The 27,256-nt window shown below is 27.3% G+C and overlaps 1 protein-coding gene across 3 annotated transcripts in view; it reads right to left on the reverse strand.

Annotated features, from left to right (window-relative positions):
- The window catches only part of LOC107436315 (protocadherin Fat 3), a 212,766-nt gene that overhangs the window by 114,998 nt on the left and 70,512 nt on the right, over nt 1-27,256 (reverse strand). For all 3 annotated transcript variants that reach the window (XM_016047974.3, XM_087161177.1, XM_087161178.1), the window contains exons 4-11: nt 25,051-25,211; nt 21,918-21,974; nt 16,582-16,677; nt 16,212-16,307; nt 14,148-14,267; nt 7,061-7,192; nt 6,870-6,969; nt 5,332-5,441 (exon numbers count right to left, since the gene is read on the reverse strand). In XM_016047974.3, the coding sequence (XP_015903460.1) occupies nt 5,332-5,441; nt 6,870-6,969; nt 7,061-7,192; nt 14,148-14,267; nt 16,212-16,307; nt 16,582-16,677; nt 21,918-21,974; nt 25,051-25,211 (872 nt within the window). The remainder of the gene's footprint in view (nt 1-5,331; nt 5,442-6,869; nt 6,970-7,060; nt 7,193-14,147; nt 14,268-16,211; nt 16,308-16,581; nt 16,678-21,917; nt 21,975-25,050; nt 25,212-27,256) is intronic.

Genomic DNA, 27,256 nt, shown 5'->3' on the forward strand with positions numbered 1-27,256 from the left:
GCAAATAAATTATATATGAAAAATCATTATTTACAATAAACAAGATTTGTAGCTGCATTAACATTTTTAGTTGGTTATAATTATTCTATGTTCTAAAATAGGACATGAATAGATCAAAATCTCCTAAAATAAATGTGAATACTATCAAATTGAAAGAAAAAAGCATACACAGAAAAACTAAAATAGAATATTCTTTTCGAAACTCATCATTTGTATTTTACAAATAAGGGACAAAATCTTTTTAAGAAGGGAACAAAAACAAAATTCTTTTGAACCCAAGCACTTCCGCAAGACGACTTTCTTGTCAACTAGTTTTTCCAATATCCTTAATAGTCAAGAGGAAGAAAAAGAATACAAAAAGTCCTTTTTTCTTCTCGTTGATCTAAAATTAGTATAAAAAAACTTTACTTTATCTGGGATATCTCAGTCAGAGTTGATTCCGATTTACTAGAGAAAGTATCTTTGACAATCGCGCTTTCTCTTTCAATTCTGGTTTATTTATAAGTGAAGCAGTTCTTCCTCAACAATCAAGGTATTATGTTGGCTAGTTTTGTTGAACAATACTGAATAATTGAAAACCTACGATCCTTGAAAAAAAAACTTTAGATGTTCAGTTTCACTTTCGCTTCTGTGTTAGTTTACAATAAGGTATAAAATTCTAATATAAACTAAATTTCTATATGATAAGATGTATTTTTAGAATATATAAAGCTGATTTCTTTACTATTCTAGGGAAAAAGATACATTTTTCGATAGTGTGCAAAATAATTTTAAATCCCGAATGTCAGGAATTAGGTATTAGTTACAATTTGCTAATATTTATATAATGCTACTAATGAAATTAGAGAATTAGTTGGAAAATATTGAATTTGAAATTTAATTTGAGTCAGAGTTAATTCTAATCGGCTAGAGGAGCTTCTTTTTTTTGACAGTTGAACCTTCTCTTTTAATTCTAATTTATTTATAAGGAAAGCAGTTATTTTTCAACAAATAAGTTATTATGCTAGTCATTTTTGTTTAAAATATTTAATAATTAAAAACTTGTGAGAAAACTTCTAAGCTTGTTTATAATGATAATATTTTAGCCTCATTTTAATGAAAATATCTACGGTTGATTTCAAATTATATATTAAGATATTAAGTTTCAGTTATACATAATAGAAATGAAATCCATATGAATCAATTTGACATGTTTTTCAAGATAATACTTTAGTTTTGTTTTAATGAGAACATTTAAGAATTCCAATGAGAATAGCAGAAGTATTTTTATTCAAATCCAATTCCAGCCTTCGATTGTGAAGCCATTTCGTAACAAAATCGTTTTACTTTCCATTTCAAAATGAGAATAAACACGAAATTTAGAAATTAATAATTTATTTCTTCAATCAATGTATCTAAGAAGTTAAAAAAATGTAAAGCTAATGCCATTCAAAATGATTGACGTTTGTGTTAAGACCTCAGTGTTAGATCAATTGTAGGTCATAAAACGAATGATCTCTCCCAAAATCCTTCATTTAAAGGGCTTTATTTTAATTAAGTAAGTTAGTTTTGACAAATTGCATATTTATCTTGGCATGTACATTTAGGTCAAAAACGATGAATCAGAAAATTATTCATGATCATTATTAATAATGAGCATTTTGTACTATATCCCATGGTTATTGACGTCTGCATGCCATTGAGAATCCATTTTAGAAATGCGGAGTTTCGACCCCCTACTATGCATGTTTTGATGTGACATCAAACTTGATTAATGTAGTAGAAATTGCAAATTTATTTCAATATCTGTGTTTAAATCCTAAGGCACTGAAAATCAAATTGATAGAAGCAAAACATTTATAATTATATATTAAATACGATGGTCTCGGGGTTCAATTTATGAAGCGCCTTTAACAGAAAATAAATTTAATATCAAAAAAGGAATGACGCTAGTGCTTTAATGACGGAGAGAAATCTAAATAACAATTAATTTTTACATTACAGCGCAGAGCGCCATCTGTTGGAATGAGAAATATTAATAGTATTAACACTATAAATCATGAGATATTTTAAAAATTAGGAGACTAGGATGCAGCATTTTTTAAAAATTATGCGGATGACTTAAAGCAACTAAAATAATAATAAAAACTTGGCTTGAATTTTTTCCCTAGCTTTAATAACATTTGTTAAAATATTTACAATAACTTTCTAACTTACATCGGACAATAAGTGATAAATTGCTGAAAGGGTTCTTCAATTTGAATGTAAGGTGATATTGCATGAAGAAAGAAAAAACCTTCATAGACAAATATGTCAGCAAATGAACACATTTTGCGGAATAATTAAAATTATAAGAGTATTCTGTGATAATGAGTACAATTTTTAACTACCTACCTTCCTATGCGGTTTTCCCTTTTTTGACCAATTTTAAGACCTACTTATTTTGAACAGTGTCTCTTTATTTTTCAAAGTTTAGGATTGATTCAAGTACATACATGTTTAGAGAAAATGTTCAGTGTTAAAAAAAATATATATTCCAAATTTCGCGATTAGATTTATTTAAAAACAATTCCATTATTTTATGCATACCCTTTGTGAATAATTATTCTAATCTTTAATGATTTTTAAATATCGTAACAAAAAATATTTTTAATAAATAGGCACCAAGTGTAAAGCCTGAGTTTTTCTTTTAAGATATAAGTTTAAAATTTAAAAAAAAAAGCATCCGCATTAATACAATTTTAATACACATTGATAATGCAACGTAACTCACTTTCACGTGCTCGTTATTTTTTTAAAAAAAGTGGTCATTGTAAAAGAAAGCAAAACAGTTGTTAATATTTTTAAGAATAAATAAGTTTATATACTGTTTTAACAATTACAGTTTTCATCAGATGTCTCATCGGTATAATAATTTGATTTAATTACAAAAAAAACTTTACTCAAATAGTGCTTTTCTTAGTTTATTAAGATTATCCATTTTTCCTAAGCGAATTGCTAATAGTATTTCTATTCATTTTGAAACAATTTATACATTGAGAAAAGAAATTATGGTCAAAACTATCAGAATATGTTAAAATTTATTTACCTTATTGCTGGCTCTAGAGTCTATGGGAAAACCAAAACGTTCGATAATTTTTCCCAATTATTTTAGAAAATTAACAATAAAATATAGTTTTATAATACGTAATAAAATTCGGTAAATGGGGAATACCGTGATAATTTTATCATGGTGATGATGCATGCCATAAAAACTATTTATTCAGTTAAATTTATTTTTCAGTTTTGTATTTTTAACTAAATGTGTAGTAATGAAAACTATGATTTTGAAAAACAGAATTTCCTATTAACCGTTACCACATGACCGGAAAAATTGCCAAATGAGTGGCCTAAATGCCTTATATTTTGGTTTTATTTATTAGAATTGTTTTTGTTTTTTTCACCAAAAATGTCATTACCAATTAGTGCGATAATTTTACTAGTATATTTTTCTCCATGCGCAAATAATATACTTAAATACATATTCTTTATGTTCTCTTTATGCTTCTAGCATAATTTAAATAGCAATGAAACTGCGACGCTTTTAATTAATAACCCTATGTTTTATACCCCATTTAAAATCATCCCTTCACTGACAAATACATCAATCAATAAAAGTTTGTACGACGGATAATAAAACATACTTAATTGCACACCTATAGATCGTAACTTTCCGAACGATCAGTGAAGTTATTTTATGAGATCACTTTCTGAATCTGCTCATGATCTAGAATGGGTCACCGAGTTAGAGAATTAGGCGAAAGGGAAAGTCACCATTGTTTCGGGGCTTAGGGAAACACTCTTTCGAAATTGCTTAGGGCTCACGCGTCAATGTATTATGTTAAGTAAATTATAGACTACCAGAAAAATTGGTAGCTTTCGAGTAGATAAATCACATTCTCTTTCGTTTGCAAGGCATTGGTATTCAAATTGGACGAATTCTGAATGAATAGCAGCTGATTCTTCTAGAATAACAACTGATCCGTTTTATTTTTATTTTTTTTTATTTTAGAAAATAAAAAACTTTGAAATAAACATTTCTGCGTGTTGTAAATAAGTGCTGATCTGCAATGAAATTAACAAAATGCAAAGTAAAATAAAATTGCAAATAAGTTATTCAGCACAAAGAAACCAATGCAAATCTTGACTATTTCAAAAGACAAAAGGAAAGCAATATTTTTCAATCAAAAATCACTGTTAAAAATTCAAAATGTTTTAAATTTCAGAACATTTAAGGTTATTTATTATTACTTAGGAATTGTATCAAGAATATATCAGCAGATTAAATTTATCAACCTGTTTAATTCAATTTATCTCGTGTAGATGCCAAAAAGAATACTTATATTTAATCTCACAAATACCAAAGGTTTTAAAATATTATATATGAACAGAATATTTTTTTAAAATTTTCTGCTTGTAAGAATAGTTAAAAGAATTGTATTAAAATGAACCAACTGTTCCAATTTTTTTTAAATAATAGTCTTTAATAAGAATTGATTCAATACATATTTAGTTTCCTCTCACTAATAATATTTATTTCTTAAATATTTTTTTTTTTAAATTTTTCTTTAAAATTATTTTGTCTAAGTTTTTATAAGCCTTCATCGACAAATATCATCACAAAAATTTACATTACTGTATAGAGTTTAAGAGTCAAAAATTGATTTTTTTTTATTTATTGAATTTGTTGATATCTATCATTTGTAGAATTTGGACTTCAATTTTTATCATATCTTACTTCATTTTAATTTTACATATCTTAAGTTAAAGGAAGTGTAAAATTAAAATTTGTTAGAAAAGCAAACTATTCTTCATATAGTCTATTAGTTACATAAATTTGGAATTTAATAAGATACTGTTTAGTTTGTATTTAAAATATGAAAGTAAATCCTTCAAGCAATCAAAGAAAAAAATACAAAATTTATACAAATTTAATATGTCCTTTTCCTTCATTTATTTTTTTAGTTTATTAATTTTTAAATGCAAAAAAAAAAAAAAAAAAAATTTAAATTTTTTATAGTTTTTCTCTAACTTTAATCCACTTATTTATTTTACTTAATTTTTATTCTTTTTACCAATGTGGTATATTTTGGGCTTGAAAGCTGATTTTGCTTTCATTATTTTAAACAAGGATGTTTTTTGGTTTTGGAACACATGATTTAATGAATAATCTTAAAAATACCCATCATTTTAAACTTAAAACAAGGCAAACTTTATCTTAAAATTCCATATGTGGAAACAAACCACGTATAATAATGATTTCCAAAACTAAGTTTTTATAATATTGTTGAATGAAAAACAAATATATCATACCTGAATGTGCAAAGTGAGAATTGGACTCTTCAATGATTCTCGATCTATTTCTTTGACTAAATAAAGATCTGCCATCTGATCATGCATTTCAAATAATCCTTTTTCATTACCTGAAGGAAAATTCAAGCATTATGATTAAAGTAACAGTTATTTTTAAAAAATAAGTAAGTTTATTGGTTTTGAATAACAATCGTTTCGCAGCAAAAACTGATTCTTTAGTTAAGAGTTACATTGATTTACTTTAAAAAGCTATCATTACAGTAAAAAAAAAAATAATACATACGAATCATACATTTGTTTTGTTATTGAAAGTATAGCAAGTATTATCTATTGAACAAGGTTGGTTAAAACATTTAATAAAAACTTTTATGCATTTTCGGATTATTCGAAACAGATAGTCAAGGCCGAAAATAATCGAAAAAAGGATCGTGAATTCTAAACATTTTACTACCAAAATTTTTTTATTAAAGACGAAACTAAGCCCTAATGAAAAAACGTAAAGAAATATTGTTTTAAATGTAGGATTAAATTAAGAAAAACATTTTAATTAAAATTAGATTTTATGCAAACATAAAAAAGATTTGCATCCAAAATTATATGACATAATTTCTTATAAATAATATAGATTTTATTTTTTTATAAATAATATATAATTAATTATGCATAAATGCAAGTTCGTAAGGACCTGTAAAAATTCGGATAATATTTAAAATAAGCATAATTTTGTTTCTATGATATTTTTATGTCACAAATATTACTGATCTTTACTTTTTTTCTCAATTATTTATCTAAATTTTTCAAAAAATTCTGAACACTTGACATTCCCTAGCTCTACATGACTTTGCACTTCTTATTTACACACACCTCACCTTTTCCAACGGTTTCTAAAATTTTAAACTTGCAGTACTTCATTTAAACTGTACAATAATTCAAGCTTTAAAATTGTATTTCAACAGAAATTGAGAAAAAAATTTTGTGCAAAAATAAAGAAATTAAATTGAAAAAACAGCGTAATTTTCAAGCAACATCTGTAATTAGTTTAAAGAAATATTTAAAAAAAAACTAGACCAAAACTTCATCAGCTCAGAATATAATTATATATTACGATAAAATAGCTGTGGCTCAGAGGATAGAGTGCTCTCCTCCCTATGAAGTGATCCAGGTTTAAATCCTAGATATGGCTTGTTGTAAGAATTCTGCTCCCGGCTCGCAACGACCGCAGTGCAAACACAAAATACCCTCAGTGGAAGGTGGATCATGGGTTAGAATACCCTTGCTAATGGACTAACAATGGAAGATTTTCGTGGTTTTCCTCTCCATGTTACGCAAATGATAGTTAGTTCCATCAAAAAGTCCTCCAAGAGGACTAGTTTATATCAATGCTTGATCCAGTTCTTTTATCTTCAAGGTTGGGTTCAAAATTACAGTGTTACAGAGTTGGTTATTAACAGTTTGAAGCCTCAGAATCGGGTTGGCTGTTTTACGCCAGTTATAAAATAAAAAATAGTTTGGGTGGTTTAAAAATCACAGTAACTTACCGTGTATTATCGAATATCGCAAAGGCGCATTGACTCCAACATCTTGATCAAAGGCATGAATCGGCGGATCTAAGGATAATTTTACTCTGATTCTTGCTCCCTATAGGTAAAACAAAATATTTTGTATTGTGACATTATGCTTCAAAAATCCAATTTAAATTTCATGGTTTAAAGAATGACTTTTTTTTTACCGTTATGGCAGCCGCTTCTAAGACATGAGTCTTATAAATTTCTTTTGTAAATATCGGATTTTGATCATCGGAATCTTTCAGACGAATGGTCATTGTCGTTACGGAACTTCTGCTTTCTGGGCTTCCATGATCCTAAGGAAAGAAAGTAATTAATAATTTTATTTATATTTCAGATATTAAACAAATAACATTATCTTCTTAGTATTTTCTTTATTATTAAATTGATGTCTTTGCTTCTTTTTCAGGTATTAATTTCCTATTTTCAGATATCGATTTTTCATCCAATACGTGTAAAACAATGAAACAAAGTTTTAACAAAAAACAAATCATTAAATGATATAAAATAAAGGGAAGTTAAATGAATTTTTAAAAAAAGCAGATTTATTTATATTGGAAAAGACATATGAAGTCCTTTTTCAAGGCAATGATCGTTAGTTTGGACTTCTTAGCTTGTTATTTTTATTCCTAAGTAATTTTAGCACTGTTCCATCATTGAATAATATGGTAAAACTGGCTTATAAATTTAGTCAATTATAGCAGGAACGAAATTCAGTCATTAACTGAATTTGGGACTTTTTTTCAAGTAGAATTATATTATTTTTTTTATAAATGAATTTAAATCGAAATTTAAAAGATTGAATTTAAAGGAATTGTAAGTATTAATTTAAATTAAATTAAGCTTAATATATAAAATTCCTTGAAATTTAATCTTGTTTCCATTAATCATTTAATTTAAATTTTTTTAATGTATGTTAGAATTGAAAACAAATAAACCATATATTTTGCCATAAACTCAGCAACAAATTTAAAATGATTTACATTTGTTTAGTTAGAGCGATTTACATTTGTATAATTGCACCAAAAAAGCGAACTAAAATGTTATTAACTCAAACTTGTATGATCACGGATAATTAAGATATACATATTTTTTTTTAATTCATGAAAGATCACTTAAGAGATTAACTCGAACTATGCTATGATTGAAATGTCAAAGAAAATATTTTTAATCTCATCTTAATCACAAATCCTTGAAATGGTTTTATCTATTCATATGACTAAATTTCTTTTTTACATTCTCATAATTTCTATTCAGTACCTTGAACAAACTGTAGCTTATATATTAAAATATTAAATATAAATATGTTAGGTTTCAGTAATGAAAAAAATTAATGTATAAGCTCTTTCGCAAGGACATTTATCTTAGAAAAAAAATTAAAGCTTGGTAAAATGGTTCGTGTTACGGAAACGAATTAACAACAGTTGGTAAATCAACAGAAAACATACAAGTGTTTCTATATACTTAAGAAGTTAATCTTTCAAGTCTTTAATTATTTATAAATAAATGGTCAATGAAGGTCCCAAAAAATGATAGCAAACGCCCAGTTCTCAAAATTAGAAAGAATCATCAATATCCTACTAGATTATATTTGTTCGAAACCTTGAAATAAAAGCAAGGAATTTTACATATAGAGGTTTTCTATATAATTGTGTTGATTTCGTCATCGATTTATTGATTACCTTAGATAATTGTAGTTATTGTGCTCCTCTTAGGGTAGCAATTACTCGCACTTCACTGTTATAACCACTTTCCCGTTATTTTGTGCCTCCGGCAATAACGGGAAGATATTTTTTTTTTACATTCTCATAGTTGGCAATAGTCCAAAGAAAACAGTGAAAACACTGTATATCTAATGTCCCATCTCTTTGACCTTGCCCTTCAAGTTCATTATAAAAAGTTGGTGAGTCCGGAGAATATTAACATAAATTAACGAAAAAAACGTTAGAAAAATATAGTGTTAGAAAGAGCATATATCAGCTAAAATAGACGTGCTTCTTAGCGATTTTTATCGACTGGTGAAACGTCCTAACTGAGAGGGCGCTGCGAGCGCAAAGACAGGAACGGAACATGGAAATTCATGTTTGTTATTAAATAATTGTTTTTTGTTAAACTGATGTCGTCGGTGTGTTGATGTTATGACCGATTAAAATCCACTGAACCCCACGATAATAATTGATGAACCTACGATTATTAAATTGAACGCACCATAGACCAGGGGAGTATACAGGTGGTCGCTGTGACCTCCCGAAGATTTTCCTTTTTCTGCAAATTTGGTCTGGTCATTTGGCATATTTACGAAAATCGTATTTTTAGCAAACTATTCGCAGTAAAATTGTAATTTTTTGCAGTTTTGTTTGCTTATATTTGAAAATAAAAAAAATTATGAACGCTTAAAAAATTCCGTTCCTTATGTTTCTTTATTATGTGTAAAAATAACTGTTGTCTCTAATTTATGATTCAATCAAATTCGAAATTTCATTCGGCAAAAGGGGAGATTTCCCCCACCCAAAAATTTAAGTTCGAGGTGCCTCAGCGTAGATTTTGAAAAAAAAGTAGCCAAGTAGGGAAATTTTAAATTATCTTTACCTTTTCTCCGCATTTACTGTGCATCTACAAATAATAATTCCAATCTATGTACAAAAAAGTGCAAAAAACAAACAATTTTATTCACTTAAAGGTGGAAAATTAAAATATTTTCCAATATAATTTGTTTTTTAACCACTGTAGAAGCTAGTTAAATTACTATCGAAACAAAATGACAACGCCAAAGCTTTTCTTCATTAAGTAATTAATTACAGAATCAAGGAATCATAAAATACAAACATTTTTGCTATGCATTTTGATAAGGATGCAATAAATCTGCTCATTTTATGCATTAAAGTATCAAACTAGGAATTTAAATAAATTGTTTAGTTGGAGTTCGGTCTAAAATCGCTGTTAAATAACCATTAAACTTCATAAAATACCTTTTCTAAATTCCGTAATATGTCTAATATTAATTAATATAAATAGTTTTGTAAGTAAATTTAATTGTTCGTTAATTACAATTTTATAGTGAAAGATATTATATTTTTAAACATAATCCACAAATTTTATCTTTCCTTTTTTCTACATTACTTATTTGATGACTATTTTTTTCCTGATAAGAATAGAATTTACTGCATTAATCGAGGAAGATAAATCACAATTCAAATGATAACATCAAATAATTCTCGATATTATTAGAAAAGTTTCATATAACATTAGAGGATAGCAAGCTTTCGTACGGGTACTAGAATTTGCATTTCAAATTTATAATGAACTATACTATACTATATAAATAATATTTATTTTACGAAATAAATTTTTAGACGTTGAAGTCCTACACATTTTATCTGGTTTGAGTAATAAACAGATGATCATAAAATCGAGTGAATCATGAAAATATTTTTTCTTTATTTACACGTTTTATACTATTATATCGTTTGTCACATCAAAAACAATCCTTTTTAAACAACACTTATATTGCAAAAAAAGGCTTTTTTAATCCCAAATTCTGTAAAAAAAAATTTCAAAAATCAAACAATAATTACTGTTCTGGTTCACATTACCCTCTACAAGGAAATCTAATAAATAATAGACTATTATACAAATACTTAAACTATGAACGAAGAAGCTAAAAAGAATGAAATCATTCATTATAGCATGTATAAGAATAAAATTTAAGCGTGCACGTTTCCGATTGATGGTATTTTTAAATTATGCGCTTACTTAAACGCGTGATCAATGACACGTGTCAAATTTCATTAACAAATAATATTTTTATCATCCTGTAAGCACTTCCATAAAATATTTAATCTTTTTTATATCATTGTCTAATTGTGAGTTGACCTTGGCCTTAAAATGCTCAAATTCTGACGAGTAAGCATAATTCCTCCAAGAAGAAAGATGAACATATATGCTTTTAGTATCTGGTCAGGGTAAAATTTTTAATCACTGTTCAAGGTTTTATTTTGCCCAAAGGGGCGTTTGGAAAAATGAATGGCTTGGTGAAATATTTATCCTTGAATGTGCATCTCGAGGTCTTTGACAAAACGTGAAATGGAGTAGTAACTAGTCGCGGTATTTATCTTTTTTATTTTCAGCTCTTTTAAATTGACTTCCTACTCTGATAAGCTTTTAATTTTTTTTAAAATTTTTTTACCGTTAATTTAAAGGATTTCAATCTAAGGCATTATTTTTCTACTTTATTTAAATGAAATAGTTAAGTTTCTTTTTAAAACTGCATTATTAACTCTCGCCAAGATCATGATTGGTATAATTTTCTTGGGAAGGTAATCTTCATCTGGTAAATGAATTCAACAACTTTGAGATGTTCTGGTGCTTTGTCTCCTTTTCAATGTTTGTCTTTTCCTCTTTTTAAGTTTTATAGTTTGAAGCACCATTCAATTGATGTCTGATTTTCACCTATATTATAAGTTATCCTAGAAATATTTCCTTATCGTTATCTGTCGCACCAAATCTACAATCGCTATGTGATCTGGCTACAATCGCCAAGACACCAAATGGATTTAATAACTTATTAGCAATTATAATTAAAGAAAAAAAACATGTTGAGATTTGCCCGGGGGTAAACCATCTGGAAGGGTGGTTCGTACCCTTCCAGATGGTCCCCCTTTTTTTATTGATTGTCTTTAGGGGTGCTGCCCGGAAGGTGGCAATTTTGGCGATCACCTTCCCGTAATCGTAATGCTGGATAGCCTCATTAAACTAGTTAGCCAATAAGCCTTACATTCCATAAAATATAATTCAAGAAAACTTTATTAGATATATTATTTAATACTTTTATAATAAGTTTAGAGTTTTGACAAGTATCTGAACCAAACAACTTCATAATTAATTTTTGCCTTGCGAAAGAACACTTTAATTAGTTTAAAGCTACCATTTTAGTTGGAAACTGAAAAACAGTTTAATTTGTCTGGAAACATGGGTCAAAAGCACTTTTGAACTAGCCCTGGTTTGGAATAATATCTTAGGAGAATAATTTTTTTTAGGTAAAATATAAACGCACTGAAAAATTCTCAGTTTTATTTTATCTTTATGGTTAAACTAAAACAATAATTTTGAGCCTTTATGATTTTTCTAAAAGAAAAAGATAGCGAGGGAAAAATCACATACAAATGAAATCAATTTCGATGCTAAATGGGTTTGTTGCCACCATTTGTGTTAAGGCACTCTAATTTTTTCTACAAACAATAACTTGTAAGCAAACTTCCTAATATCCACACCGAACTCAAGTAAAAATGAGCAAAAAAGAAAACAAAGCTATTATTGACAAAAATATCTTGTTAGTCTTCAATTTATATGTTAAAAATCCAAAATTTTAGAAGTTACGCACAAAAAAAAAGAAAAACAAATAAATAAGTAATAGAATAAAATAAAATTAGTCTAAAAATAAAGAATTCGAATAAAAAAAAGTTGAAAATCGTCTGAGTAGATTCTCAGAAAAACAGCCTCAAAATTGGCCGTTTTACTTGTTTGAAAAGAACCAAATTGAAATCGATAAGAAAATCAAATTATCAAAATGGTTTTCTCTTAGGATTCTATCTTCATTAGAACTTCTTCAAACAAAGAACTAAGACGAAATTTGTGCATAAAAGTCGTTTTAACTAAACTTAAACAGAAAAAGTCGGCAATTCTTTCACAATAAGCTTTGCAAATAGTGTCCTTCATAATAGGAATTGCGCCAAAGACGAAAAAAAATCAATACATACACAGTCCCATAGAGAGCTTTCATTATTGTTTTCACCGTTAGGTAGAAGAAAAAAAAATTCTTGGAATAATTAAACAAGTTATCCTACAGGCAGCTTTTATGTGCTTTTATTCTTTCGATTTGTTTTCATCAATTGTTCACTTTGTCCTTCATTTCGGAATTTATTTTCTTTAGGATGGGGAATTGTATTTATTTAAAGGGATGGTCTCAGTGTTGGCATAATATATAATTAGAGAATTTGATACGCGGATTGAGATTTTGCCTACTGACCGCGTTTAGAAGAAAAGAAATCGTGAATATTATATCTTGTTCCGCATTCATAATATTTATGATTATGTCCGTGTGCTCTAAGAATGATGCTTAAATATTTATATATTAATTAAACTAAAATAAGAAAAATAAAAGTAATGAAAACATTGGACAATATTAATCTTAGACACCTCCAACCAAACTAACATTAAAATTACATGCCCACTAAAATGTTACATACTGTACATCTAAAAAATGCAAATAACGAAATCCTTTAAGAAATTGGTTTAGACTTAATTAGTTTTTTAATGAGATTTTTACCGCCAGTATTATACTTTGGACCAGATATAAAAGATACAATTGTTTGGATGCTTTTTTATTATCTCTTTACATTAATTTGGTAAAATAACTACAGTGTAAATAAATATCTGATAAATTACGGTAAAAATTTACCGGAACATGTTACGGTACAAAAATCTGATGAACTGTAATTATTATAGTAACAAGTGAGTAAAATCACTTAGTCACTCTAATTAAATAAATATTACTCAGATAATTACGGTATAATGATTTATGACAAAAATGAATTTTATGGTAATTTAAATTCGACGCAGCAACAATCACAATTTTAATAAACAACAACGACAGTTTTATGTTACAAAATGACTTTAAGTATTATAAGGATTTTCATTTTTAAAAAATCATCAGATTGAAATTTTTTTTCTTCATATTAATGGTGAAAATTGTAAATTTCTTCATCAGCGCTCGCTAAAAGATTGCTGGCTAGATTTGGACAAAATTTTATTCAACATTTATGATTAACTGTTACAAAAAAATTTTTAAAAATAGCAAACTATTCCATAAACTAACTATTTTGAAAACCAGTTTGATACGAAAGATGCTTCAAGAAAATAACTATAAAGTAGTTTAATTTATAAAGCATTTGTATTTATTTTCACCAGTAATCCATATATTTATTTTTCCGCAGAATATTTATTTTCACCAGGAGAATTTTTTAATATTTGACCTCGGTCAAAAGTTTAAAAAAATTCTCGATTATTATACAAAAAAAGTTAACATTTACTTTAATAAATGCTAGCTAATCCATCAAATATTGAACTATGTTCTTACAATTCAAAACCACTATTCATACTAACATTATATTATATGAAATATTTAATTTCAAGAACAAGTTTTTATTACCTTTGTTTGTGATACGAATGAAAAAAAAACCTATTTTCACTTACCGAAGCTTGAATAAGAAGCTTAAATTCTCTCGATCCATAATCGTAATCCAAAGGTTTATTGACGACTAATATTCCTTCAATGGGATCAGATAATGCAAAAGAGTTATTTTCATTTCCGCCCTAAAAAACAAAAAACAATGAGTTAGTTCTTCTTTAACCATCAAATTACATAGCAACGTTCAGATGAAATTCTAAAAAAAAATTTAAAAAATATTAAAATAAAAATAATATTAAGTTATGTTTCTGAATTTTAAGACACAAAAATTATTTTTCTTTGCATTACTTAATACAGAAAAACGCAATAAACACTGTGAAAAAAAGCATGGTCAAAAATACCAGAATATGGTAAGATTTACCGTGTTTCTGGCTCTAAAGGAACACAAAAAGCTCGGTAATTTTTACCGATGCGCTTTGGTAATGATTTCGGTAAAATTAACAATAAAATATGGTTTTATAGTCTGTGATAAAATTTGGCGAAGGTATTAAAATTTGTCATTTTATGATGATACCTCAGAGCATGATATAAAAATCATTTGTTCAGTTGAGCTTATTTTTCAGTTTTGTACATTTTACTAAGTGTGTGACAATAGGAATTATAATTTCAAAAGCCAGAATTACCTATAAATCATTACCACATGAACGGAAAAATTACCAAATAAATGGTTTGGTTACCGTATAATTTCGTTTTAGTTACCATAATCAGGGTTATTTTACAAGAAATGCCATAACCATACAGTGTGGTAATTTTACCAGAATTTGTTTTCTTCGTTAAGTATCGAAAAGTTCTAGAATAATATTTTAAATGACAACAAGGTGTAAAACAAGGGAAAATAGGTGTGAGTAACTTTAGTTGGCAGTTTTCAAGCAATTAACTAACATCTATTATCGTAGATTTTTTTCTCAATTTTATTTTTTCTCTCGCTTAAAATTATTCATTTAAATGGGAAAAGGAGATACCCCCTAGACACTTTTAGTAATTTATTTATCTATTAACTTTTTAATGTTTTTGCAAAAATATTCCATGTATTGCAGAAACTCTTGAAGCTAATTTTAATGTGTTCCTTGCAAGAAATAATACTCTAGTTTTTTTCGATTTTATAATACTGAATCATAGCTCTTACTTCATCAAGTGCAAATATATGTTCAAAAACTAAATGGCTAGTGTATAATTGTATGATTATTTAACAATAAGTAAATTATGTAAGCATGTTTAATTCCTGTAATAAATTTCGGTTATACAACAGTATTTGAGATTATATAACACATTTGAGATTATACAACAGTAGCTAAACCTAAATTATTTTAAAATTATATAGCCGTATTAAATTTTATCAAACTATTTTTATGGATATCCTTAGCTCATATTTTCTCTTTTCGGACACAAGATTTTCTTTTATTTGTATTTTTGTGTTACGTAACAAATTTGCTATTAAATTTTATAACGAAAGTTTATTGTATAGTAATATCAAAATTTAGTAACATTAAATCTTCGAGAGTAAGAACAAAATTTATATGACTTTTTTGCGTTTTCAACTTGTGGTAATCAACCTTCAAACTCCTGATTTGCGATTAAAATGTATTATTTAGCTATTCAATTTTATAATGTGAAGGTCACTTGCCTGGGCATATATCCAATCAGGGTTCATCTCTTGGGGGGGGGGAAGCCATTGCGAAGGCACGATTTTTTCCTCCAAATACCCCCTGGGATGAGTTGGTTATTTAATCTATTAATATGATCTTTGTACAAAAAATACCCTTAGTTTTTTTTTCAGGTAGAAGTAGAGTATTCCTATAGTATAGTTCTAAAACTTAATTTTTTGCTTGTTTACTTCGTGTGATTGAAAAGATCTTCGTGTGATTGAAAGTAAATTTGAAGCTAAAATGTTCAGTTTATTTGCACTACCTGACTTTACGGAAAATAAAATGCGCTATTCTATTTTATTTAGCTTTTTGTAAATGTTGTACAATACATATGAAAAAATAAATTATAACTTGTCAAAAAATTTCCTTAAATTTTACTTCATTGTCCATAATAATTTTAAACAAGTGAATAAATTTACTTACCACAATAGAGTAGGTAACGTCGGAGTTGGCTGTGTTTGGCTTATCTTTATCTACAGCGTGGATACCACGAAATACGGTAAGGCCAACTGGTGTAAGCTGAAAAAAAAGTTTTTTTTATCAATCATTTAATAGCATATTATTTTCAAGCATGGTTTTTATTTTAAATTTAAATCTAGGAAAAAAATTATGGTGATTTTTAAGTAATTTAAAGTATGTTACAAATAATTTTCAATCTAATAATCATCATATAAATTGTTTATAAGCATTGTTATTTTTAATCATTTCAGAGTAGTTAAAGTAATAATACATTACATCATAGGTTTATTTAATATTTTAATAACACAAGTAGCCAGTGGTAAATGATACTAACCTCATCTACTTCTAGGTAATAAGGTGTATTTTGAAACTCAGGTGCATGATCATTAATATCTAGAATGTATACAGTTACAGGTAGAAAAGCCTCATCCTACAAAGAAATAAAAGAAATATTTATACATTAGCAATAAACAAAAATACAGAGTAATTGACAAATTTTCTTTGGGAAAATTAGAAATATCATGTCTAAGTAATTACTCTAATTAACTCTAGCTAAAAGATTTTCAAAGTTTTACTTTCAAAAGCATAGGTACACATGTAAGTTCACATAGATGTAAAAGCAAGTACACAAACTACTTTTAGTGTGTATTATAGTTAATTAATAAACAATACCACCAGAAGTTTAGTGGAATAGTTTGAAAAGTTTTAAAGGCGTACAAGGATGAAAATTCAAAAATACTGGCAATAATAATATTATCAGCGAATTATAAAAGCTATATAAGCAATAAAGAATATCTAACTTAAAAACATGTTTAGGTTAACTAAATTTATGTAAACATTATTAAACCCGCATTTAAGGTGAAAAAATTTAATGATGACATATCGTTAGAAACTAAATATCTAACGTAGAAACATATTTAGGATAACTAAATATGTGTAAACATTATTAAGCCCGGATTTGAGGTTGAGAAATTCAACGATGACATATCGTTAGGATCGGAATCAAATATCTAACGTAGAAACATATTTAGGATAACTAAATTTGTGTAAACATGATTAAGCCTGAGTTTGAGGTAAAGAAATTTAATGATGACACATAGTTAGAAACTAAATATCTAACTTAGAAACATATTTAGGATAACTAAATATGTGTAAACATTATTAAGCCCACATTTGAGGTGAAGAAATTCAATGATGACACATCGTTAGGATCAGAAACAAACACTCAAACATCCATCAACCACCAAAACAAAAGAAAGTGAAGAAGAAATCAATCTATTGTTCCATTTTAATTAAAATGGCCGGTATTGTTCCTTAGACTATGATGTCTATTGTCTTTAGATCTCCGACCTGTTTCTTCTCTTGTTACGAAAAAAATAACCTTATAAACGATGTTTGAAGTAGGGTGGCAATATATAGACTAATGTTCTTCGAATAAACGAGCTAATTAGTTTTTTTTAACTAATTTGGAAATTAAATGAATTATTAAGGAAAAAGTTATTTATACATAATTTCCCTTTCACATCTCAAACTATATAGAAAAAAGAAAATTGTCTTTTGCAATAGCTTTTTAATTTAAAGGGTCAGGTAAAAGTTTTTAAAGAGATTTTAATGGAAAAAATTTTTTGTCGATGACTTATTTTTGTCAAATAATTAAAACAAAATAAAACTATAGTCTATATAACTAGTTTTTTAAAAACTATAATGGTGAGAAATTTTTAATTAATTAAAACTTGATAATTTTTTAATAAATTAAAACTTTAATAATTTTTTAATAAATTAAAACTTTAATAGTTTTTTAATAAATTAAAACTTTAATAATTTTTGAATAAATTAAAACTTTATAATTTTTGAATAAATTAAAACTTTATAATTTTTTAATAAATTTAAACTTTATAATTTTTACGTTAGATAAATCTTTGTTTTCCATATTGAAATAAGGGTAAGAAAAAAGGTAAGTCTTACTGTTTATAAGAAAATTTTATAAGACTGACAATTTTCTTCTATATTTCTCAAACTGAAATTTCTCCGACACAATGGCTTGAATTTTACTTGACAGCTTAATTCTCTTTGTAACTGAGCGAAATCTTTCAAAAGCTTATTAATAAAATTCATTGCAAATAGTTCATAACAACCATTATAAGTAGTTGACATCGAATTCTAAGAAATTAAAATAAATATTGTCATTTGACCTAGCGTCCCCTACAGGGTTAACAGTGGCATACTCTATTTGTTGAAGATCTTTGGTACCAAAGTACAGCACAGCAAAACTAGATAATTTTTTTTTCTCTTATATTTTTCGTTAAAACATTTTTCACACCATTACTCATATTTGATATACCCGGTAAAACTGAATTATCAATTAAAAGTGAAAGTGTTTCAAATTCAAAATATTAAAAATGTAATTCAATGTTATTTTGAAATCCTACTTTTTATTACTACTTAACAATTCTATTTACAATAGACAATTCAGAGCACTAAAAAGAATGAACAAATTGCTATTCTGTTCTCTTATTGCCTTAAACAAACTTATTATTAGCCTTAAACAAAACTCGATATAGGAGAGCTGCCGGCAATAGTACATAGAAAGTCACATAGCTTGCGTTACTTAATTAATTTTCTCGGACCGAATGGCAATTTTGGCGGCCGAATCAGAAACATAAATTCATTTAATTCTGAAAAGTGATAGACGTTTATTACTCGTCCTAGTTTTACACCAATCGTATTTCAGCCGAAAAGCTGTTGAATAGAGCTCTTGGTGAAAAGAGGTGATATGAATTTATTATTTTAAAAGAAACATTGCTCTCGTAATGAGCAATTAAAAAGCGTTCCTGACATTTCATTTCGAATAATTTATTTATTTTGGGAAAACGTTTATTTAAGTTTGCAATGAAAGTGATTTTTTATTTTCGAAGTAGCTTATTTTGTTGAGCAATAAGCTACGCGTATTTTTAAACGTTGTTTCATAGTTTCTCTGAAACATAATTTAATCAGAATACGCAAACAATTTATGTTTATCATTGTGTAAACTAGAAGTTTAAATGCAGTAATATATAATAGTAAAAAAAATAGATTTTTTTAAAACAGAGTTTCTCGGTATTAAGTCATGCATGGTTCAAGAAATTTGAATTGCACGTTTTATTATGAATATCACTCTAAGAAAAAGTGTATGGTCAAAACTGCTATAATATGATAGACTATACCTTGTTTTTAACTCTATGGGAACATCAAAAAGCTTCGTACTTTTTTACAGTAGCAATTCGGTAAAATTAGCAATAAAATATGGTTTTATGATGTGTGATGAAATTTTGTAATGTTTGCAATGTTTTTTTTTTTTTAATTTTATCATGATATCGTAGCGCGTGGCACAAAAATCTTTTATTTCGTTACATTTATATTCAATTTTGTATTTTTTACTAAATGTGGGTAAATAAGAACTATAATCTTAAAAACCAGAATTTCGGAAAACTGCTATATATGAAAGATAAAATTACCAAATGAAGAATGTTGAAATACCATATATTTATTTTTTATTAACCAGAATTACTAGGATTTTGCTTTACCAGAAATGTTATTTCATACAGGACTATAATTTTAAAGATTTTTTTTCCAGCAGATATATAATAATTCCATATCTAATCATAGATTCAATGATTTATTTGAACAATTTAATTTCAATTAAGCATTAATTTCAATTTTGAACTATTATAATTCAGAAATAACTTTCTCGATGCAATATAAAAGTATTCATTTCCCAAATACATTGAATCATGTGTATTATTATTTAGATCAGTGTTTCCAAAATCCAATATATATCAATATCGAACCACAGATTCAATAGAATCGGTAAGCCGAAAATACATATAGTTTAAATGCAACGACAAATTCTTTTTAGTCTTTATCTATATAGTGGATAATAAACCTCGTATGGTAGGACGCCGTGACATGAGTTAAAATCTGATTGCGCTAAAAATATAAAATTGTTGGAAAATAAGATACAACTGTAGGCAGTATAAATATTTTTGAAGCTTGATTAAGAAAATTTTTTTTCAATTAACGACAAGTTGAACTAGTGCATTCAAAATGGTAAACCTATTACGATTTTAGTCTTTTTTTTTCAATACATTTTACTAAATTTACTAATTACAGAGCAAGAGAAAATATCTTTTTTTATATACATTCATAATTGTATTTTGATTACCCATAATTTTTATATTAATCACGATGTGTAACATAGAATATCATTAATGATCCACTCATTCATTGTAACTTTAATGCATGAATTCAATTAAATGAAACATTAACATAAGACTTTCAATAGTTGAAAGATTTATCTCACAGTATGTTAAAACTTAAAAGCTTAAATTGTTGGAAAAATTAACCCGTAACAGCTATATAAATTTTTTAAAAAATTGTTGGCTATAAAATTTAAATTTCATATTTTCATAATTCTTTAATATGGCAATTCCACAATCTTGTCTGACATATAACGCACGCAATAATTATTATTCAATCGAATTTTTTTTTTATCGTTGTCTGAAATGAATGTCTTAGTACTAAATGAGAGTAGGGGAGAGTGGGGTCAAATGTAACAGGGTACTATTGTAACAGAGCAAAAATTTCGAGTGTCAAGTTCTAGATTTGGCTCCTAGGTGGCGCACAAAGTGTATTTAATAAATCTACATGTACACCCCTGCTGGCAACCATTTTTATGTACTTTTGAAAGACTTACATCACAAAAGATATTTTCACGCTACGTAAGTACTTTTTTTTGGTATTAGAATATTATATTGTAACAAAGTAATTTTGTTTAAACAAATAAAAATTATTAACCGAATATGTAAGTGGACACCTTAATTAACATTTAAAAAAAAAAGATTAGTTTTTTTAATTAAGTAGCATTGTTTTTAACAAATGAAGCTGAAATGGGGTCTTGGGGACGATTGTAACAATAACTAAAGGGACGATTGTAACAACTGAAAATAAATAATCTTATGTTTACAAACCATTACTTAACTCTTTAAGAACCACCAATAGTTTCCTATATCATTTATATTATGTTGCATGTGCATTATTTTATTTGTCACCTTTCACATCATAAATTAAAATTTTTAACCCTTTAAAGTTAAAATTTTAACCCTTTTGGTCTCTGCTCATTATTATTTTTACTCCTAAGATATCACTACTATTTTGATCAATAAAAAAATATATCACAACTATGATAATATGTACTCGTATAATTAACTATGTTTTAGTTGAATTTATGAACTGTTGCTATTGACCCCGTAAGTGGGGACAATTGTAACAAGTGCACGACTGTCAAAAATGGTTAATAACTAATATAATAACATTTAAAATAAGGTATTTTTTTTTCTAGTAGAGGATAGTCTACTTTACTCGTCTGTCAATTAATACTAATAATATATTAGATTTTTTGTTAGTTAAAAATATATAAGTAAAAAATGTTACAATTGACCCCACTCTCCCCTACTAAAAATATTTTTATTCATACTTATAAAAAACCTGTATAAAAAAATTAGGATTACGATAAAAAGACTGAAGCGGAATTTCTGATGAACCCGTCGCAGCTATATAAATCAGAATAAATAATTTTATGAATTAAGACAAATGAAAATTGAGTAAAGATTTTTTTTTTCAAAGTTTACTTACTGTTCCTACTCCACCTTTGCACGTGAGTTTAAATTTGAGCACAGTTTGTGGATCCCTCTGAAAAAAAATAATTCATCCTTTATCAATATGTTATTTAGTGCAAATATAAATAATATTCCATACATTGAAAAGAAAATGCAAGTATAGTTTTGAACACAAAATATACTTGCATAATATATTACAGGAATATTATATACGTATAATACATATATCAATGATAAATCATACATGATAATAAAATGATTGAAATGAAATTAATCCATAAAAACTACTATTTTTATGATATCTATATTTTTTTTCATTGAGGAATTTATCCTCATTGTTTTATTCAAATGCCTGCACCACAAAATAACTAACCACAAATGTGTGTTATCTGTTTCTTTAGAAGAGTTTTTAATGAAATCTTAATTTTTTTTAAGTGTATACTTATATTCATACAAGATATTCTAGTAACAAATTTTTACTAACTCAAGTTTTATACCAAAAAATCAGAGTACGTCATTTTTTTCTACACTTTTCAGCAAATACCCACTTTAAAATCTATATTGTCTCTTTGAGTGATTTAAAGTTAAATCTTATTTTAAAATAAGGCCACTAACATCACGTTACGGCATTACTGAAAAAGAACTTATACGTATAAAAGGCGTTTTTTAAAAGCCATTAAGGTTGTGCTTCAGTTAGTTTGATTACTAGGTACTTCGAAATAATACTCTTTTTCGTTCTGACTTTAACATTACTAGATTATCTTCTTTTCTACACTCAGCATTTAACTACTTATCTTTTCTTTGAGGTTAGTAAAGTGCACTCGCAAAAAAAATCGATTAAACATTAAACCATAATATCGTTTATATAGAAGAATTATACGGTAAAACTTTGTTTAAACCTTAATAAGGTATTAAATTCAACTTTATTCCCTTTCAAGTTGAGCCACACTTTACCCAACCGCGGCCCAGTACCTAGGCCCATTTTATAAAGTTCTATATTTTAACGATCATGGTGGAAATGCCACAAAATTCTGAACCCAGTCAAACGACGCGGATATACTGCCATGATGGCTTAGGGCAGTGAAGTGTGGTACGCGTACCCCCAGGGGTACGGGAGCAGTTTAGCGGGGGTATGCGGTCTTATGCGAAATATCTTGCAACAAACGAAAATTTAAAAACAAAGCTAGCTATGAAAATTTATGATTACGTATTTTTCTATTGGATATTTTTTGCAGAATTAATAGTTAATAATTAGTGGTGTCAACAGCCAGTTGTGATTTTTAACTTCTGTGCAATTTTTTTACAGTAAAAAATACGTTCATTTTTTTATTAGTGGTACACAGCGTTACGAAAAATTTAGAAAGGGTACACATAAGTTTGGGAAACACTGGCTTAGGGGATAGAGCGTTCACCTTCCAATGATGTGAACCGGGTTCGAATCCTAGAGGTGGCTGGTCAATACAAAATCCGAATCCGGCTTGCACCGACCACAATGCAGACGTAAAATATCCTCAGTGGTAGACGGATCATGGGTTAGAGTCCCCTTGCCGTTAGGCTAATCGTGGAATGTTTTCGTGGTTTTCTTCTACATGTAACGCAAATGTGGATTAATTTTATCAAAAAGATCTCCAAGAAGACATATTTCTCCCAATACGTGATCCAGGAGTTCCCTTGTCTTCTGGATTGGGTTCAAAATTACAAGGCCACGAAGTTGAACATTAGTAGTCGTAAACCCGAAGAATTGGGTCTGCTGTTCAACGACGGTTATAAAATAAAATTGAAAACCGACGCGGATAGTGTCAGCCGGTACACTTCACTCTGATCTTAAATACCGTAACCAATGAGAAGAACTTTCAGCCACGAGAGGTTTAACAAGCATGCTGCTGCATATTGTCACAGATTATTTATCCGATTGTCGGGATTGAACTCACGATCGCAGTTCTCCCCACGCTGAGTGGATGACGCCCTTACCGACTGCAATAACTAATTTTCAATTTTGACCATAGTATCGATTGTATTTATCTAAACAGTACACTTTAAAAGTTACAGTTTTACTTTAAAAAAGTTTAAAAATTGCCAATATATTTGTTATCCAAAATAAATCATTTATTAAGTATTAGGGAGAACCATCAAGTCATAAAAGCAGTGAGAAATAAGGCCATTATAATAGTTCATACCATTATGGTTTTTTTTCTTGATATCCTTAAACGACGACATTGAAATGTAATGAATTTAAAACCTAATTTTACTTATAATCAAAGTCACGAAAAAAAACTAATGATACCATCATGAGATGCGTGATTCAATTGATCTAAATCACGGGAGCATTATTAAGTCAGGCCTTTATGCATCAAATGCCAGCAAGTTTCAAGGAAAAAATGAAGGAAGACTAATATGATTTTTTTTCTATGTTACCTACTGAAAAAATTTTTTATAGATAAAGCAGAGTATAAAAAATGTGTTAAAAATGCCGACCTAATGATTAAAAGCTAATTCCGTGTTGTAATTAATGTTTTATTTTGTGTTACTTTTTTATAATCATCTAAGAAAAAAACATTATTATTCAAAATTCTGTCAAATATAAACATTTTAATGACACTTGTACCAGATTTATAAATCAAATATTTTATTGTTCAGCCTGCGTAGGGACCGAGGGTGCGTGTTATTGGTCCTCAAAGTAAAGTGCTCGACTTTGCTTACAGGTCGTCGGGCTACCAAAGCGGAGGAGCCATCCCCTCTGCAGAGGATCAAAATTATGATGACATGTCTTTAGATCATTCTCAGGGATTTTCCCTAGACAGTCACATATGTTGTGCAGCTTTAGTGCAACGTAAATTAAGTACCTACTTACCAATTTTTAACCTTTATAATTAAATAGATTATGCAGTCCTTAAAAATTATTGCTAAAAAAATAAATACTTTTTGAACAGTAAAAAATGACATGTTTTATTTATTTTGGAGAAAAAAAAAATTTTAACCAGACATTTTTTTTAAAATAAATAAACTGTAAAACTAAACTTATAAGCTGTTTATCATCAGTCAAGCTCTTTTTTTTTAATTTTATATCAACCTTTAATGAATAAGCTTCTAAGAATATGTAGTAAACACGAGGGGGAAAAAATCAATAAAATACAAACAAGTTTACTTACTCTATCTACAAGGTCTTCCAGAGATTTGGCTACTTTTATAGAGACGGTTGTGTTATCTAAACCGTCCACCCTAAAATAATTTGTGTCACTCAAACTGTTGTCAACTGGCTCAAGTTTGAACTCATGCCTCGGGTATACTTGAACCCTAAACACTTCACTACCTATAGAAATAAAAATAGTTTTAAAAAAGCACAATAAGTTGGTTTATATGCTTTGTTTTAAGTGCAATTAAAATAAATATCAATTCCGTATTGAAATTATTTTTCAATAAAAGATTATCGGAATAATCTTTCATGTAACGCCAAGATACTAAATATAGCATTGACGCGAATATAAGATTAGCTATTAAAGCTTACCAATTAATTAAAAGCATATATTAACGAATTAAAGACCCAATATTTTTAAAAAAAAAATAAAAATAAAAAAAATTTGCTAAAGCATGGTTCAAATATTGGCATAAAGTATGAAAAAAAAGTACTAAGCAGTAATAAACTGAAATTGCATGAACATTTTATCATATAATAAAATAAATACAATAATATTTATTATTCATAAAATATATATTTATGTAAAATCGAAATAATTGGCATAAATATATGATTAAAGCTTACCGATTAAGTAAAAGCTAATTAGCAAATTAAAGGCCTACTAATTTTTAAAAAATATATAATAATAAATAAAAATTGCTAGAGCATAGTTAAACAAATATTGGCATAAAGTATGAAGGAAAAATACTAGGCAGTAATAAACTGAAATTACATGAAGATTTTAGCATATATTAAAATAAATGCAATAATATTATTCATAAAATATATATTTATATTAAATCGAAATAAATGGTATAAATATATTATTAGCTTAAGAATAAAGAATTTTGATTTTATTTTTTTTTTGTTTTGCTTTCTATCCTTATATTAACGTATATTCTTTTAAAGATATTATCTTATTTAGAACAAAAAATTATCTACAGCTCTCCGTATATTTCTGAATTTAGAAAAAGTTATATTTATAATCAATAAGTATAAAATATAAGAAATTATAAATGCCTTTTTAAATGCATAATTAACTAATAAATTGGAAATTAATCTAGCTTTTAAATATTTCTTTAAAGTCTTCCACATGAAACAATGTAACATGTTAAACAATAAATAATCGAGGTTTTTTTACCTTAGCAAAAGACAGTCTAATTTGGGGATATAAATGAAGTCAATAGTTTTTTTTTATATAACAGTTCTTTTTCTATGCAGTACAGGGAAAAAAACAAATTTCTTCTGAAAACTAATATCAAAAATTGATTCTTCATTGTTTGAAAGTTAATTAAACGCATTCGACATCGTATAATGAAGGAAAATATACAAGGAGAAAAAAAAATTATGTCAAATTAAGCGGAGATATTTTTAACAAAAAGACTTTTGTTAATATTGGCATAAAACAACATTAGATCGTAATATGAAATTTCGTACTACAAAAATATGTTTGTAAAAAAATATTTTCTTGCGGAAGATATAATTGTTTACATATAAAAGCAATGTTAAACCGAAAACATCTAATATTTTCTAATTTATTTAGATTTGTAAAAGTTTCCTGTTTCAAGATATTTGGATATGTTTAATTATGCGTTTGTTGCAAAACCTAAAAATTCACAAATATATTTCTTAAGGAATCTATAAAAATTACATTCGCTTTAACGTTTATTTTAAGCGCAGTTTTATCCATACGTAATGATGAAAACTTATAAATTTACTTACGGTTGCTCTGTTTAAAATTTTGGTACGAATTAAACCATAATATAGTTCAAAATTTCAGCAACCTTTAATACGAGGTTAAGTTAAACCTAATTATTGTACTTGTGAGACTTGATTAACATATTACTATGGTTCAATTAAAGTGGGAATATTTTTAACACCTTAAATATGGTTTCAGAAAATTTAAATCATATTATGGTTTAAGGTAAAAAAATGTGTGTAGTTCAACCATATATGGCAGTACTTTTACTTTCGTTACTTGTACCGCCGGTACAAGTAAAAAATACGTACTTTTACTTGTACTTCGTTACTTTTTAAATTTAGTACTTTTACTTGTACTTTCGTTACTTTTTTTGGGAAAAAGTACAAGTAATTGTAACGGAAATGTCGAATGAAATCGTTACTTTTTTCTAAAACTCGGTAAGCTTTCTAAAAAAAAAATTTAAAAAAATGCTGTCAAA

Source organism: Parasteatoda tepidariorum, chromosome 4 (genome assembly GCF_982258835.1).
Source record: "Parasteatoda tepidariorum strain Cologne lab strain chromosome 4, Ptep-v5.0, whole genome shotgun sequence".
NCBI lineage: Eukaryota > Metazoa > Arthropoda > Arachnida > Araneae > Theridiidae > Parasteatoda > Parasteatoda tepidariorum.